This window comes from Rissa tridactyla, chromosome 9 (genome assembly GCF_028500815.1).
Source record: "Rissa tridactyla isolate bRisTri1 chromosome 9, bRisTri1.patW.cur.20221130, whole genome shotgun sequence".
In the NCBI taxonomy this organism is placed as follows: domain Eukaryota; kingdom Metazoa; phylum Chordata; class Aves; order Charadriiformes; family Laridae; genus Rissa; species Rissa tridactyla.
The window spans coordinates 3,399,191-3,413,536 of NC_071474.1; the positions used below are offsets into that span (position 1 = coordinate 3,399,191).

At 35.5% G+C, this 14,346-nt stretch overlaps 1 protein-coding gene across 7 annotated transcripts in view; it reads left to right on the forward strand.

Moving 5' to 3' along the window:
* DENND4A (DENN domain containing 4A) overlaps positions 1 to 14,346 on the forward strand; it is a 55,270-nt gene that overhangs the window by 26,869 nt on the left and 14,055 nt on the right. For 5 of the 7 annotated variants that reach the window (XM_054214440.1, XM_054214442.1, XM_054214441.1 and 2 more), the window contains 10 exons: positions 1,171 to 1,271; positions 3,248 to 3,466; positions 3,713 to 3,858; positions 8,853 to 8,986; positions 9,864 to 9,999; positions 10,609 to 10,815; positions 10,920 to 11,048; positions 11,287 to 11,431; positions 13,482 to 13,601; positions 13,699 to 13,734. In XM_054214440.1, coding sequence (XP_054070415.1) covers positions 1,171 to 1,271; positions 3,248 to 3,466; positions 3,713 to 3,858; positions 8,853 to 8,986; positions 9,864 to 9,999; positions 10,609 to 10,815; positions 10,920 to 11,048; positions 11,287 to 11,431; positions 13,482 to 13,601; positions 13,699 to 13,734 — 1,373 coding nt within the window. The remainder of the gene's footprint in view (positions 1 to 1,170; positions 1,272 to 3,247; positions 3,467 to 3,712; positions 3,859 to 8,852; positions 8,987 to 9,863; positions 10,000 to 10,608; positions 10,816 to 10,919; positions 11,049 to 11,286; positions 11,432 to 13,481; positions 13,602 to 13,698; positions 13,735 to 14,346) is intronic. The other 2 variants (XM_054214444.1, XM_054214446.1) reach the window with 1 other exon arrangement.

Genomic DNA, 14,346 nt, shown 5'->3' on the forward strand with positions numbered 1-14,346 from the left:
CTTGTCATGATGTTACAAAAATAGACAGCAGAGCATAAGGCTTCTAATTCAAGATTCTAAAACACTCAAAACTAATTAAACTTGTATTTCAGAATTAAACTTTATTTCAGTATAATTTTTAATATACTCAGTATATACTTAGCGTAACTTTTAAAAGTCTTTGGTCAGTGTTCTTTTGTTATCATCATCCTGTTGGTAGCGGTCTTTCAGCATTACTGTATCTGACTAAAACCTTTTTTCTTTCTAAATTTTCTTATTTGTGAGTTTATTTTTGCTTCAGTAATTGTGTGTGGATTTAGAGAAGGTTGCATATATTCACTATTTGTAAATAGAAATTTTTGTTGAGGATTTTATGCTGATACGGAATTTGTATAGCAATTCTGCTCTGAAGTTTTTAGGAACTAGTTCAAACTAGACTGCAGTAACTTCAGTTTTGGGTTTGTTACCTTTTAAATAAAAGGAACATATTTGTGCATTTCTTCTAGTATTAACTGCATATTCATTAATGGAAAAGTTATTTCTGTTTTCATTCTACTTTTAGGTGATCTTCTATGCGTTTTCTTAGAGCAGATTAATTCCACTTTATTGTATGGAAAAAGTGTCAAATAAATGCTTACAATTTCTGCAACTCTGACCAATACAGTCTTGAGGCTTGCTGGTGCCCTCTGTTGACAAAGAACACTGTAATTTTTTTTCATCGTGATAATGATATAATGAAGTACAAATCTATATGTAATAAACACAAAGCAGTTGTCATATCCAATTGATTTCAGGTTACTATGAGCATTCTAGTTGTTATCTCCGTCCTAGTTTAAATAATTACAGCTCAGAACATAGCGTGTGTGGTGGCTGCTTGTTCAATGTCAGGTGCTTAATACTATTAACTCATCTCTCGAGTTCTAGTGGATTGATTTCAGTGCTAAAGAGGGTGGCTGCATAATCATCATCCTGAAAAACGGGGCATTGGTTGGATGGCTGGGATCAAATCTCCATATAGTACATCAAGTTTGCCTTGGTTGTCAGTCCTGCTGAGTCCTGTTTTAATGGAGCCAATTGTATATGTTATGCCATTTCTCTGGTGGGGTAGAAAAATCCTTTGAATACAGTCCTATATACACACATATTCCACTGTGTACTCATACTTTTTTTTTTTTTTTTTTTTCCTTCTAGAACTGGAGATAAGAAAGCTATCGCATGGAAGATCTTACCAAAGAAACCCTGTAAAAATCTGATGAACACTTTAAGTAATTTATATCAGCAACTAGCAGAATGTGAGTGGGAAATTACATAGTAAGATTTACGTGGGATATAGCGTGCCACATTAACAGATAAATATAGCTAACGAAATATGTTCTTAAGTCACCCCTTACACTAAACATAATGCTTTCATACAGAACGGGAATATCTGTACTTTAAGTCCAGAGACTAGAACCCGCATAGGGGCTTTGAGGGGTGGAGGAGACTTCCATATATAAGGCAGTGCTCAGTGGATATCCCTTTGTATTGATGTTGTCCTTGTACCAAAAAAATTCACGGCTTTTATAAGAAAGGAATAGTAAAGCAAAGAGGAGGCCAGGACCTAATAAAGACCTTTGTTTTGTCTTCAAAGCCTGCTCAAGTCTCCTGTTGTCTTGACAATTGAGATAACTTTGATGCTCAAGCTGATAGTACTTTACTTAAAATTTAAGATGGAAGTAACAAATGTTTTCTAAACATTGTGTTTTTAAATGTATGCACAATTAGTGGACGCTTCAAGAAAAAATTGGTTGTTGATAGAATCCTCAAATATTACGGAGCAAGGTATATTGAACCTTGATGTGAGAAAGCAGAAAAATGGATAGGAATAGCGAAATTCTTTGAAATAATTCTTTGAAATAAAACATTTGGGAATATAAATGTAGTCAGGGCCAGCTGATGTGCTTGGGTGTCATAGCTAACAGGCTTTGTGGAGTGGGAAGGAAGTCCATCAGCACTCTGATATTACCTGTCTGCTTAGAAGATAATTTCCATAGATGCTGGAGGAAGCCTTAAGGAGCAATAATGCGATTGTAAAATCAGATTGCTGTGTTAGAAACAGCAAGTGGTTAAGACTTAAATCAGAGTGTGAAAAAGGATGGGGTTGATCAATACTGCGTGCTTGAGAAATACATACCTGGAAAGCTTATTGCGTGAGATCTTTCTAATTATCACCTGGATTTACAGCACTTTTTTTTAAAAGGCTGTTTACACCTGCTCGGCTCTTGAGGTCAGTAGAATTTAATTGTGTCCCAGTTAGAACGTACAGAAGCAGAAGTTTATTGGTGCGTGCTGCATAAAAAAAAGTCTATAGTTGATAGGTGACAAAAATTATCTGTTGCTTCAAAATTTTATTGTATTTTACTGTGGATTTCTTTAGAAAAAAATTTAAAGCTCTATACTTTATAAATAGTGGTACTGATCCTTAAACAATTTAGTCTGTAATAAGAATTTAACATGATATCAATATGAAGTTAGCTGTAATTATATATCTGGAAAGACAGTAATGAAACCATCCTTTCGCTTGTTTGAGACGTTATTAGAATGTTACCATACTTTGTGTGTGTAGCAGTGAACTACAGTTAACTACAGTTCTGATGGCTTTAAAATGTTGACACAAGTATCTAAAAATAGGAATTTTGATAGATCTTTTTAAAAAAATGCCTGCTTTCTCTCTGTATCAGCACTCTGTATTGTGTTGTGTTTTGATCACTCCACTTTGTATCTGAGTGGTGTTTTTCTGTGTGCATAGGTACTGATTAATATGTATAGTCCGCTTTTTGTGAACACTTTGAAAGGCACTGTAAAAAAAAAAAAAAAAGTAATACACACATCCCATCTATGTGTTTGTCCCTAAAATATGCTTCTTTAATCAACTCTTGTATAAATTTTCACAGGTTTTTATAAACAGCTTTCCTTCAGTTTGGTTTTTTTTTTTTAAGCTCTGTCCATACTGGTTCTCTGTTGTAGTAATTAATGTGCTGAAAAGATAAATGTATCTTGCTTTTGGCGTTATCCAGAGATACATGAGTTGTATAAGGTCAAGCTGAATCCATTGTGGCATGTTGTGATGGATTTAATCCTATATATTTTAATCTGTTCCAAACTTAATTGAGCTCAGGAATCAGTAAATCAGTAGGATAAATAGATTTTTTTCTTACCAATATTGTGAGGGAAAAAAAGAAAAAGGTGAAATGTTATAATGTTTGGTTTTTTTGTTTTTTTTCCACAGTGCAACAGAGACCAAGAGAAGATGCGTTAATGGAGTTGGCAATGAATGACTATGACTTTAATTCTGGGAAGAAATTGCATCTGCTAGATTTGGAGATCCAGGAAGCATTCCTGTGTTTCATGGCCTCCATACTAAAAGGTTACAGATCTTATCTCAGGCCAATAACAGAGGCACCCTCTGAAACAGCCACAGATGCAAGTTCTCTCTTTGAACTACAAGGTGAAGAGTCATAAACTTGTTTTATATATACTAAGTTATTATTTTAGATTCTGTCTTATTTAAAGAATAAAAACTTTTGCAGTATTAGTGTTGTGAATGATGGTAGAAATGCAAGCGCTGAAAAAATTGCATAGCAGTGGCAAAGATTACAGAAAGGTTGTTGCTCGTTAGTAGAATGTACGCTGACTTTTGGTGAGGGCTTTTTTGTTTTAAACATTCTTACATACTTCTGATTTCACTTTATAGGTTTCCTCAAAAGTCGAGATCGTTCGCATCAGAAGTTTTACACACTGATGACCAAAACTCAAATGTTCATTCGCTTCATTGAAGAATGTTCTTTTGTCAGTGACAAGGATGCAAGCCTTGCATTTTTTGATGACTGCGTAGATAAAGTAAGCATGTCTTCATATGCATATAGTTTAACTTCTGCTGTTTATTACATTATCTGATATAGTACAAGCAGAATATATTTGTAGTGCAAGTTTATTTCTATTTTTTCCTTTACTTCCTTTTTTCTAGCCACTGGAGCTTTCAGTTTTTCTTTTTTCTTGGGCTTTGTTTCATTTTCTGCTTCAAATTCTTGAAAGTGTAAATATAATATTATGAGAACAAATTAGAAGTGCTAATTTTCATAAGCTTCTGAAATACTGGCCCATAGTAGGAAGTGTAATATTCTGACTGTAAAGTAGCAACTTTGAGCTTCTTCACCAGAGAATTAAATTCCTTAGATAAAACTACAAGCATTTTTGTAGATATTGTAATATTTCATGCAGCCATTTAGGAATGGGGTTGATGAGCAGCACGCTAAAATATATAACGTGGTCTCACTATTTTTTAGTCATTATAAACAGAAGATTCTTTGACCTGTTTTTAAGCAATGTGCTGGCCGGTTCTTTCTAGTAATAATTCTCCTTTCGTTCATACTGCTGTTGCTTGCTTCCCCCAATTCAAAGCCAGCTTGCTGATGTAAATATTTTAAATACAGTGCTTGTATTGATAGTCTTGGATAATAGTATTTTCTGATAACCTTGTTATCAAATATTGATGGATATGAAATGTATGGGTTTGTTAAAGTAAGCAAAATTTATTATGGTGTGTCACATAAGCTTTGCAGAAACTGACATTTTTTTGTGGGTTCTGTTACTCTGCTGTTGTGTTTGTGTTGCAGTAAAGGAATACCTTGCTATCTGTTGCTACGCTGTTCTGGTTTGTAACTAGAAGGAAAGGCAATTGTTAAAGATTATGCGACAAGGAGTGTGAAAGTGCAACATAATCACAATTGGTGTTTTTCTTGAAATAAGTTTAGAACTTCTGCTGGACTAGAGCTCACAGAATGTTGGATTTCCCAGTTCAAAGTGGATTTCTTTTTCAGCCTTCTGTTGAAGTATCATTCAGACTTTTAAAAATCCTAAGATGTTTATAAGAAAGGTCTACATTAGTATAGCGCTGAACACTGCAAAGAACTAATTTTCTAAAAAGTACAGTTATTTTAGTTTTTGAAAATTCGTTATATTTCCAAAGAGGGTTTACAAGAGAGTTCTGAGGGTGCTTGAAATTTTTTTTGCATTACTTTTTGTTTTCAGAAGAACTGAACTGAAACCCACAGTCATATCCCTGTCTGCGTCTATTGTAACATGAAAGAAATTTTTATGAACGTTGTAAGAAATTCCACACCTACTTGTCATCTTACTGGCTACCTATAACACTCTATTCTGGAACACTGATGTTTAAGTAATGCACATGTTGTCTAGGATTTCAGGTAAAGTAGGTCACCTGCTGTTTGTTCCACAGGAATTAATACTGAAGACTATGAAAACTGATATTTACAGTTCCTATTTACGGGTATTTCTGCTATAAGAGCACAGAAGAGCTAAAAGGAGTTGTTTTGAAATCAAATCTGAAAGCAGTTAAGTTTGAGAGAAATATAAAAGCATGGTCTAATGGCATTTAATGCTCTTTATAGCTTTTGCTAGTCTCAATATTTTATTTGTAGTAGTTCTCAAAAGTGTGCCTCACAGTTCTACAGCATGAGTGGTAGGTATTTGTGGATTGTAAATTGATTAAATTACAAACATTTCTGTAATGTTCATCTGATTATCCTATAGTTCAGTTAAAAAGCCTTCAACACGTAGCGCTTGCTTTGCTGTATGCCAGTTAGTGTTTAAAAATGTGAGGTCTTGTAGACAGGAATATACCCCAGTGATTAAACGCTATTGAGTGGTGCTTAGTTTCCATTGTGTTGCAGGTTAGTTCTCTGACTGATGTGAAATAGGATTTTTATTCAGAATGCGATGACTATGTAAGTGTCAAATTCCATCTGTTCTTTCTCATTTTATAGAATGGCTTATAAGGGCACTGAAGTTGATGCCCTGGCAAAAGTTATCTTGCCTGGGAATTCAAACAGTTCTTCTGAAATTGTAATACTTCTAATATGGTTTAGTGGTGGTTTTTGTCAGCGTTAGGTTGACGGTTGGACTAGATAATCTGAAAAGGTCCCTTCCAACCTAGGCAGTTCTATGATTCTACTTAGGTTGGTGATGCCACTGTGAGACTGCACGTAATCTGTGGAGCTGTTGGAGCTTTCACCTTTTTAAAAGGTTAAGTAGCAACTTGTACAGCTGGAGCATTAGAACAGAATCTGTTCTAATGCCAGTTATTTTGCTAGTTGATTCCGTGAGCAGCTTCTTTCCACTATAACAAAGCACTCCTGACAGTGCCATGAGAACAAATTTTACAGGAGCTTGTACTTCTCCAGCTTCTATTTCTGACAGTGAAGATTTCATTCAGCTTTATTAATGGGACAACTACTTCTATGCCGGTGGTAATTTTGGGGAAACTGAGGTGCTGGAGTTACTATGCATTTAGGACTTGCTATGGCTTTAGAATTGCTTGTGAAACTAGGTTTTCATTGATATGAAGCACTGGGTTCCCATGTAGGATTTCTTTGAACAATGATACATTTGCCTCATCTTCTCTTTCCTGCTTCTGGTTCTTGATTTCTCTTTTTTTTTTTTTTTACTGTGCTTAACAGTAACGTACAAAGTCAAAATATTGGAAGTATACCAAGGACTGCTATACGAACTAGCGCTTTAGCCACAATGCTCTACTTTGACCAGATATCAAACTTGATGATTCCAATGAAGTGAATATTTATTTATATATTAATGTCTTTCACTAGGTTAACTAGTAGCTGAAAGGGTGTGTGTGAAAGAGTGATGTCATGAATTGAAAGATGATACAACACTTTCCTATGAGTACTTACAGGCCACTGGGTTGAGACAAATTCTATGTACTGTGAAATTAGTTATCTATAAAATAAAATCTAAGCCCTGCCTCAAATAATATGTAAGAATAGTTTAAGCTGAAGAGTAATCACTTCTACGTGTTATTTCATCCTAGACACCAGCAGCAGAGACTGTAATTGATTTTCCATTTTGTCTACTGAAAGATGTGGCATAATTGTGTCACCAGTTTTCATTTTTCCAGCAATTCAAAAATTATCTCAATTCAGTACATATTTAAGCTACTGGCTTTATTGTATTTCACTGGTAAAACTTGTTAACTGTGGTGTCTTTACATCCTTAGAAGTATTTAAATTGCCAAGTAAGGTTTCATTTATTTCTACTTTTCAGGAGCCATATGTTCTTGCTACTTGGCTGGTTTGATTTGCTAGTACTTTCCATCTGTCTCATTCAGTAAAATGTGTAATTAAGAACACCTCTCTCTGTGTTTATCAAACTTTAAATATTCAAGAATTCTACTGAAACTACTCGATATATTTCCACCTCGCTAGAGGGAGAGAACTGTGGATTATGCTGCTTTTTATACATTAATTCTCTGTTGCTAAACTCTTAAGGCATGAAGAACATGCATCCTTGTGTTCCACAGGTTGCTTATTCATTTCTTTGAAATAATGTACCATTTGGCTGTAATTTAGTTGCCATTTAAACTACTTAATGGCTATAAATGTAAACTGTAACAGTATTTGAACTGAACACTAGGGCTATCGATAAGCGACTAAAAAGCATGTTCTGTGCACTATGAAGTAAACAGGTTTTGATATTGCCAACTCTGAGATGGAGATGCGTCTCATCCCTCAAGCAGAAGCAGCGCTTCTGAGGTATTGGAGGAGACACAATTGGTGACAGGAGATCAGAGACAAAGCAATAGAAATACCAGGACAAATATCAAGTTAAAGGCTCTTGGGTGGAAATTAATACATGTTGTGTTTGCTCTGTTCCTAGTGGTTTCTGTAATGGGAACAGTAGCAGCAGGAAGCTTGTCGTGTTCTTAAAGACTTGTCTGTTCTTTTTCTGGGAACGGTTCATAGTCTCCCAAAATCTTCTTTGGGGTGGTTGAGTTTTGCTTTGGTTCCTTATTTTTGTCTTAAGCAATGTAACGAAATTCTTTCAGTAAAATTGTTGGATGGTTTTCTCCCACTTGATCTTGCAGTTTTGTGCTTTTAAATTTGCCTGGAGCCTTGGAGTACGTCTCTGCTGCTGTATTTAAAGAAGGGGCATTAATTTGGGAAGTGCAAACTTCTCTGTGACAGCCAGCCTAGCTGAGCAAAGATGTGTGGTTGAATTGCCCAGTTACAAAGCTTAAAACAAAACAAGTGCAGACGTAATTTATGCTTAAGGATAGTATTATTACAAGTTGCTTTTGTTATCCATGAACTGAATTTCTGTCTTCGTTATGAGAGGTCGGGACCACCCAATATGTGCAAATATTTTCACACATACAGCTGAGTTATCTGAAAGAGAAAAAAATCATTGTTACCCTTCACCTTTCTGATTAAATATTTTTAGAAAAACAAAGTTGCTTCTATCACCTTAATTTTTGTAAGGTCACACGTCGTTATTCCATTATCTCTTTGAATGCATGTGTATTTCTGCAATCACTGCAAACTAACTTAATGACTATGTAAGTGACTGAAATTGCTAGATAGCGTTGTTTGTAGATTCTGTATACATCAGACAGTTGGATAAAGTTTGTTATTGTTTTCAGTGGTTAAAATAGAGGGGGAAAAACAGCTCTTATTTTCATATTTAAACATCGATTTTAAGTTACTGCTGCAATTGGAAACAGTTCTAGAAATTATTGTATTCAGGAAGATTAACCTCTTTGTACAACTACTTATAATATTTAACTGAAAACAGTCAATTCAGAGTGTATTGTTAAACACTGATTATTGTTTTGGGGTCAAGTTTACAAAAATGATGCAATACCTTACTATTCTCATTATAACTTTGCAAGGCATCCTATACTTTTAAGATGCAATCCTTTGATGCTGATACAGACTTTGCCCTGCTTGACCATATAGCTTTAACAGCTGAAAATACAATAACGCTAGTAACTACTCTTTATTTTAACATAACTTCTGCAGGTAGATATGGACAAAACTGGGGAAACACGACTAATAGAGCTGGATGAGTCATACAAGAGTGAGCATACAGTTTTCATAACACCACCCGAAATCCCTCATCTGCCAAATGGTGAGGAGCATCCTCTACAATACAGGTAACCTAAGGACACAGGATTTTGGCTAGCATCCTACTAACAACTCCTCTTGGAGAGTTTAGTTTCTAGGTTCTTGCGATAGCCACGAAGTACAGATTTTTCCTGTCCCTTTATGTTGTGCCATTAAAAATGTGTATGTAAAATGTGTAGTGTGACAGCTCTTTTGAAGTTTTAATGATTTTCTGTGTTGTGTACACATAGATGAAATAATACTAAATAAAGCTGGCTGTGTGTTCACATTACGTTGTGCTAGCTATTGACACATTTTAAGGTTAAAATTGAAATTAATGGACCCAGTTTGTTGGCCTGCTGCTACTACTGATAATGATACAAGATGCAGATACTCTTTGGAAAGAGATAGTACATTTCAAAGAATCACTGGAAACTGGTGTTACTAATTTAGTAATTATGTCAAATGAGTTTGTCTATTGGTTTCTTCATTATTTCTGAGAAACATTTTTAAATCTAATTTAATCTTTTAGGTAGTTTGATATTGTCCATATCGATTTTTATAAGCCTCTGTCATGTGATGCTCACTAGGGACTATGCCACACGTTTATTTTTTTTATTTTATTAACTAGAATCAATACTAATGCATTTGACGCATTAATTAAAGAAAATGCTATGAAAGCAAATGTATTTATCAATTTAAGTTGCTTGCACTGAAATAACAGGTTAAGAGACTGTGCAGGCTTATGAAATCACGCAGATGGATTAGTAAAGCACTTTGCAACTGTGTCTTTAAAGGTTTATTTTTGTGTTTTCTTTTTCCTCTGTAGCTTCTAGTGCAACTGTGTAATTGACTTCATTTGCTATTGTGTGACGTCTTTACTTTGGAACTGCCTTACAGGAGCTAAGTGATGCATTTCTTTTACAGCTATAATGGATTTCCAGTATTAAAACTAGATCTGTTTGAGCGACCTGAAGGATTTCTCACAGCACCAAATAATAAACTGTCCTCGAAAGCCAGTAGTCCCAACAGTCCGTCGCCAATGTTCAGAAGAACTAAGCAGGTACTTGGAGGCATTCTTGAAGCATGAGGCATTTTGAAAAGTGGCAGCTTGCTGCCTTCAGCTTGAGTTTGTCTTTAAATACTGACTGGCAGTGGCTGCAGCCTAATTAATGGTTCTTCGCTGATACGATGACTACAGGGTAGCCGTGCTAATTGTTCTTTGGATGTTTACCTGTGCTTCTTGCCTACACCGTATCGTACAAGGCCCCTGTGCGCATATTGTTGTTTGCTGTGCTGTCCCTATGCCTTCCATGTTCTTCACACTATTCTCTGTGAGCATAAACTGTTGGGCTTCCACATCCACTTTTTGATTGCTTTTACTGTCCAGGACTTTGAGGGGCTCTAATTTTCAAATGTTTCTTATGAAAAATGCAGACCAGAAAGTAACAGACAAAAATTTAAAGAAATGCAAGTTTTTAGGAGGGAAATACTGCACAGCAACTGTTTTTGGTGTCACTCACTCTGCTTTCATTTTCTTTCCCACTTTGAGTGTGTTGTTCATATTAATGTTGCAGTTTCTGTAGGTAAAATGATACGTTTAGTTTTTAACATGTAGGTTTGTGTAATGTGTATGTAAATATACACAAATAATCTTTATGATTCTTTGCAGGAAATTAAATCTGCGCATAAAATTGCTAAGAAGTACTCATCCATACCCCAGATGTGGTCCAGGTGTTTGTTACGTCACTGCTATGGTCTTTGGTTTATCTGCCTTCCTGCCTATGTGAAAGTGTGCCATTCAAAAGTCAGGGCTCTGAGAACCGCATATGATGTGCTACAGAAAATGCATACCAAAAAAATAGATCCACCCGATGAGGTAAAATAAGTCAACCCCAGAATTCCAGTAATAGCCCATGGGTTTATTGAATGGAGTACGTGTTTGACTATAGAAGTACAATACTAACTTGTGCGTGTTTTCAGGTATGCTACCGAGTACTCATGCAACTGTGTGGACAGTATGGTCAGCCTGTGCTAGCAGTGAGAGTGCTTTTTGAAATGCAGAAAGCTGGTATTGACCCTAATGCCATTACTTATGGCTACTACAATAAGGTAAGTAGTTTGGAGAGAGGAGGGCTTAAAAAAAAAAAAAGCTTTTTTTATTCAGGCAAATAAAAGCAAGCAAAATAAGGGAGCAATTCAGATGTAATTCTGTCACTTTTAGTAACTGGAAGAAGTACAAGACTACTTTGTAACTGCCAGTGTAACTCAATTTGAAATTTAAGTTAATGATTTCACACCTTACTGTTCCTTAAGATGACTTTGTTTGACTTTGATGTTTCCGAATTAGGCTGTTTTGGAAAGTACCTGGCCTTCAAGCAATCGAGGTGGCTATTTCCTATGGATGAAAATACGAAATGTTGTTTTAGGAATAGCACAGTTTAAAAAAGCATTGAAAAAGCAACCAGCAAGCACTTCGCATACAGCCATTCCTGGTAACGTATTCGCATCCGTTTCTTTTTTATTTTCATGCTGATAAGAAAATGATTTCAAAAAGCTTTCTTGAATCCAAAATAATCTGCTCTTTATTTATTGTATCAGTTCTTCACAGAGACAAAATATGAACCTGAAATTGATGTGATATTTATCCTCGGTCATACAATAGCCAGTCTCATAACTGGTAGAAACTTCTGTCCAGCCATGCCTTTTTTTTGTTTCCCTCTTTTTTGATGTTAGTCAAGAGGCAACTAGAACTAGTCCCTGAGTTTGTAGTGCTGTTTGCAGGTTCTGCATGCCAACTGAAATGATCATATTAATTTTTATCTAGAATGTAAGTACAGTATTTGAGGCTGTAAGCTTTGGTTTTCTTTCCTTTTCTTTCCAGAAAGATTGATGTGATGTTCAAATTGCCATATTACCATTCTGGTGATTACCTGTAGTTTGTATGTTTCGTAGATACTACTTTCCACAATATTTATAACTTACTGCTAGTAAAGCAAGGTAGTGCATTTTAAACTACCGGCAATATAGTTAGTTTAGTTGTAGTTGACCTTGGAAGACCTTTACGATATACATGTATAAATATATGAAGATCATCTGAATCATCTTTCGAGGTCCCTTCCAACCCGGGCTATCTATGATTGCAAATACATACAAATAAGTCTCTGCCCTGACATACCGAATAGATACGATGGCCCTTAGGGCTAGAGTATTTCTCCTAGACTCAGGACACTACAGTCCTTCTGGCTCTAGCACTACCCTTCTGGTTGACCTTGAACAAATTTACTTTATTTCTGCCTGTTCTTTATGAAGCTGACCTTCCTGATAAACCACCTTTTTGAAGCCCATCTGTGCAAAGCACTATATAAGCTTAGTGATGTTGGTTGCAACTCAGACCACGTAAACTGAAGAAGTGTAATTAGTCCTTTACTAAGTAACTGTCACTTATCTACTTAATGGTACTTGCTTTTGGCATCAACTGATTTATTGAGATTTCTTTGCGTGAAATCACATAGCTAGAATGCATGCAGAATCTTCAGTCAATCCCAAAAACTTTTCCATAAATGCCAGAACACTTTGTTATCTTTACAATAGCAACAAGGTTTTTATCTTGTCTGTAGAGATTCAATGCAGCATCTTTAGGGAGAAGAGGGAAGGAAGCTGACTTTCAGCTGTATTGTACCCTCTTGATCCTGGATAGGTGCTTACTGTTATCTTCTAAACTGCATGAGAGTAAACCCCCTAAAGGTGCTGTGGGACTGCTGGGGACTTCAGGTTGTCCTGGACAAAGGGCATGGAATGTGTTTGACTTGAAGTGCTCACTAGTATTTGTAGTAAACAGAAACTTTCTTGTCTTCTTTGTTAATTTGTTTTATTTTGGTGCTAATGCTTTATAACAACCCGGAAGAGGAACAACCATGTTAGTGTTAAGTAAATTTTGTTCTTGAAATCAGTCAGTCAGACTGTAGTAGTTATACTTGGGGCAGTATTTTATCTTAAGAATGACCAGACAGCGGCTTGAATGCTTGCAGGGGGGGATGGGGGGTGGGGGGTTGGGTGGTGTTGGTTATTTTTATTTTAATTATAATCTTATTTTGTAAACAGACTCACGGTTGCTGCTGCATTGTTTCAATTTTTTTACTTTCTAGAGTAAAACCATGAGAATTACATTCATTAACTCTGAGAAACATACAATGCTAAAATGAAACCATGTTTAGATGCCTCCTAGAGTTCTTGAAAAGATGTGACATTTTGATCAAATAAACCAGGCAACAGAATCAAAGACAAGCAGTGCTTTAGTACAGTATCTAAAATGAAATGTTGCAAATTATCCCCTTAATTTCATCCTGTAGAGCATCACTTCAATGTTTATACTGTAAAAGTAAGCCAAACATTTTTGTCACTTTTTTGTGGTAAAATGTTCACTGTTAATTGGAATATACTTGATAAGAGGCCTTTTAATTACTGTGGATATTCAATTTATTCTGTTTTGCACACTATTAAATACCATAATTGTCTCTTTCTGTCATTGTCCTGTTGTGATAGGGGGACTTTCAGACTTCGGCAATAACACATCATTCAAAGAAGAAGCCAGGCAAGGGAAAACTTGCCTTCAAGATATACAAGAACAAAAAGAGGACAAGAGAGAGAGTGACTCCAGTTCTCGTATGTATCTTGTGAATACAGATATCTAGTTCATTGTGGATAAATAGGGATTTCAGCAAAAGCTAAGTGGGGCAGCTGATTTTTTTTTTTTTTACAGTGAGTGTATGTGATAATGCCAGTCTGTGCCCGTGCCGTAAGTTCTTTTCTCTAAATATCATTTTCTGGATGGCTAATAGTTTAACTTTTAAAATTACAATTCTTTTTTCCTTCCTCTGTTTCAAATAAGTGATAATGGTAATACAAAGGCTTAATGATAATTACAGCTTAATGTTTTTGTGTTTTTAAAAAAATTAAATTGCTTTATAGGCATAATCTACAGGAAAGCCTTTTTTACCAGTCTGTTTTCTTTATAAATCCCATAAGAGGAGAAGAGCTGAATATTTTCAGGTCTGTGAGAGAAGTCTAAATTACTCAGCTCCCTGGAATTCTCAAAATTTAGGAGGTGCATCAGAAATGAGAACGGCTTTGGATTGTCTGAGGACCTTTTTTTTTTTTTTTTTATCAGGTTTTACATCTGCTGCTCATGATTCCCTTAACTGTTGTTGGGCAGCATGGACTTTATGGAAGCATATAGCAGATCAGATTGTGTAGTAAAAAAGTATAAGTACTATAGATTCCCATATACATTCATTGAAAACACTCTTCATAATAAATGTTCTCCTAATAATATCATTATTTAAATTCTTCAGTGTGCTTCTCCCTAGTATTTGAGTTAACTATCCCCTTGTCAATTGGAAGTGGTATA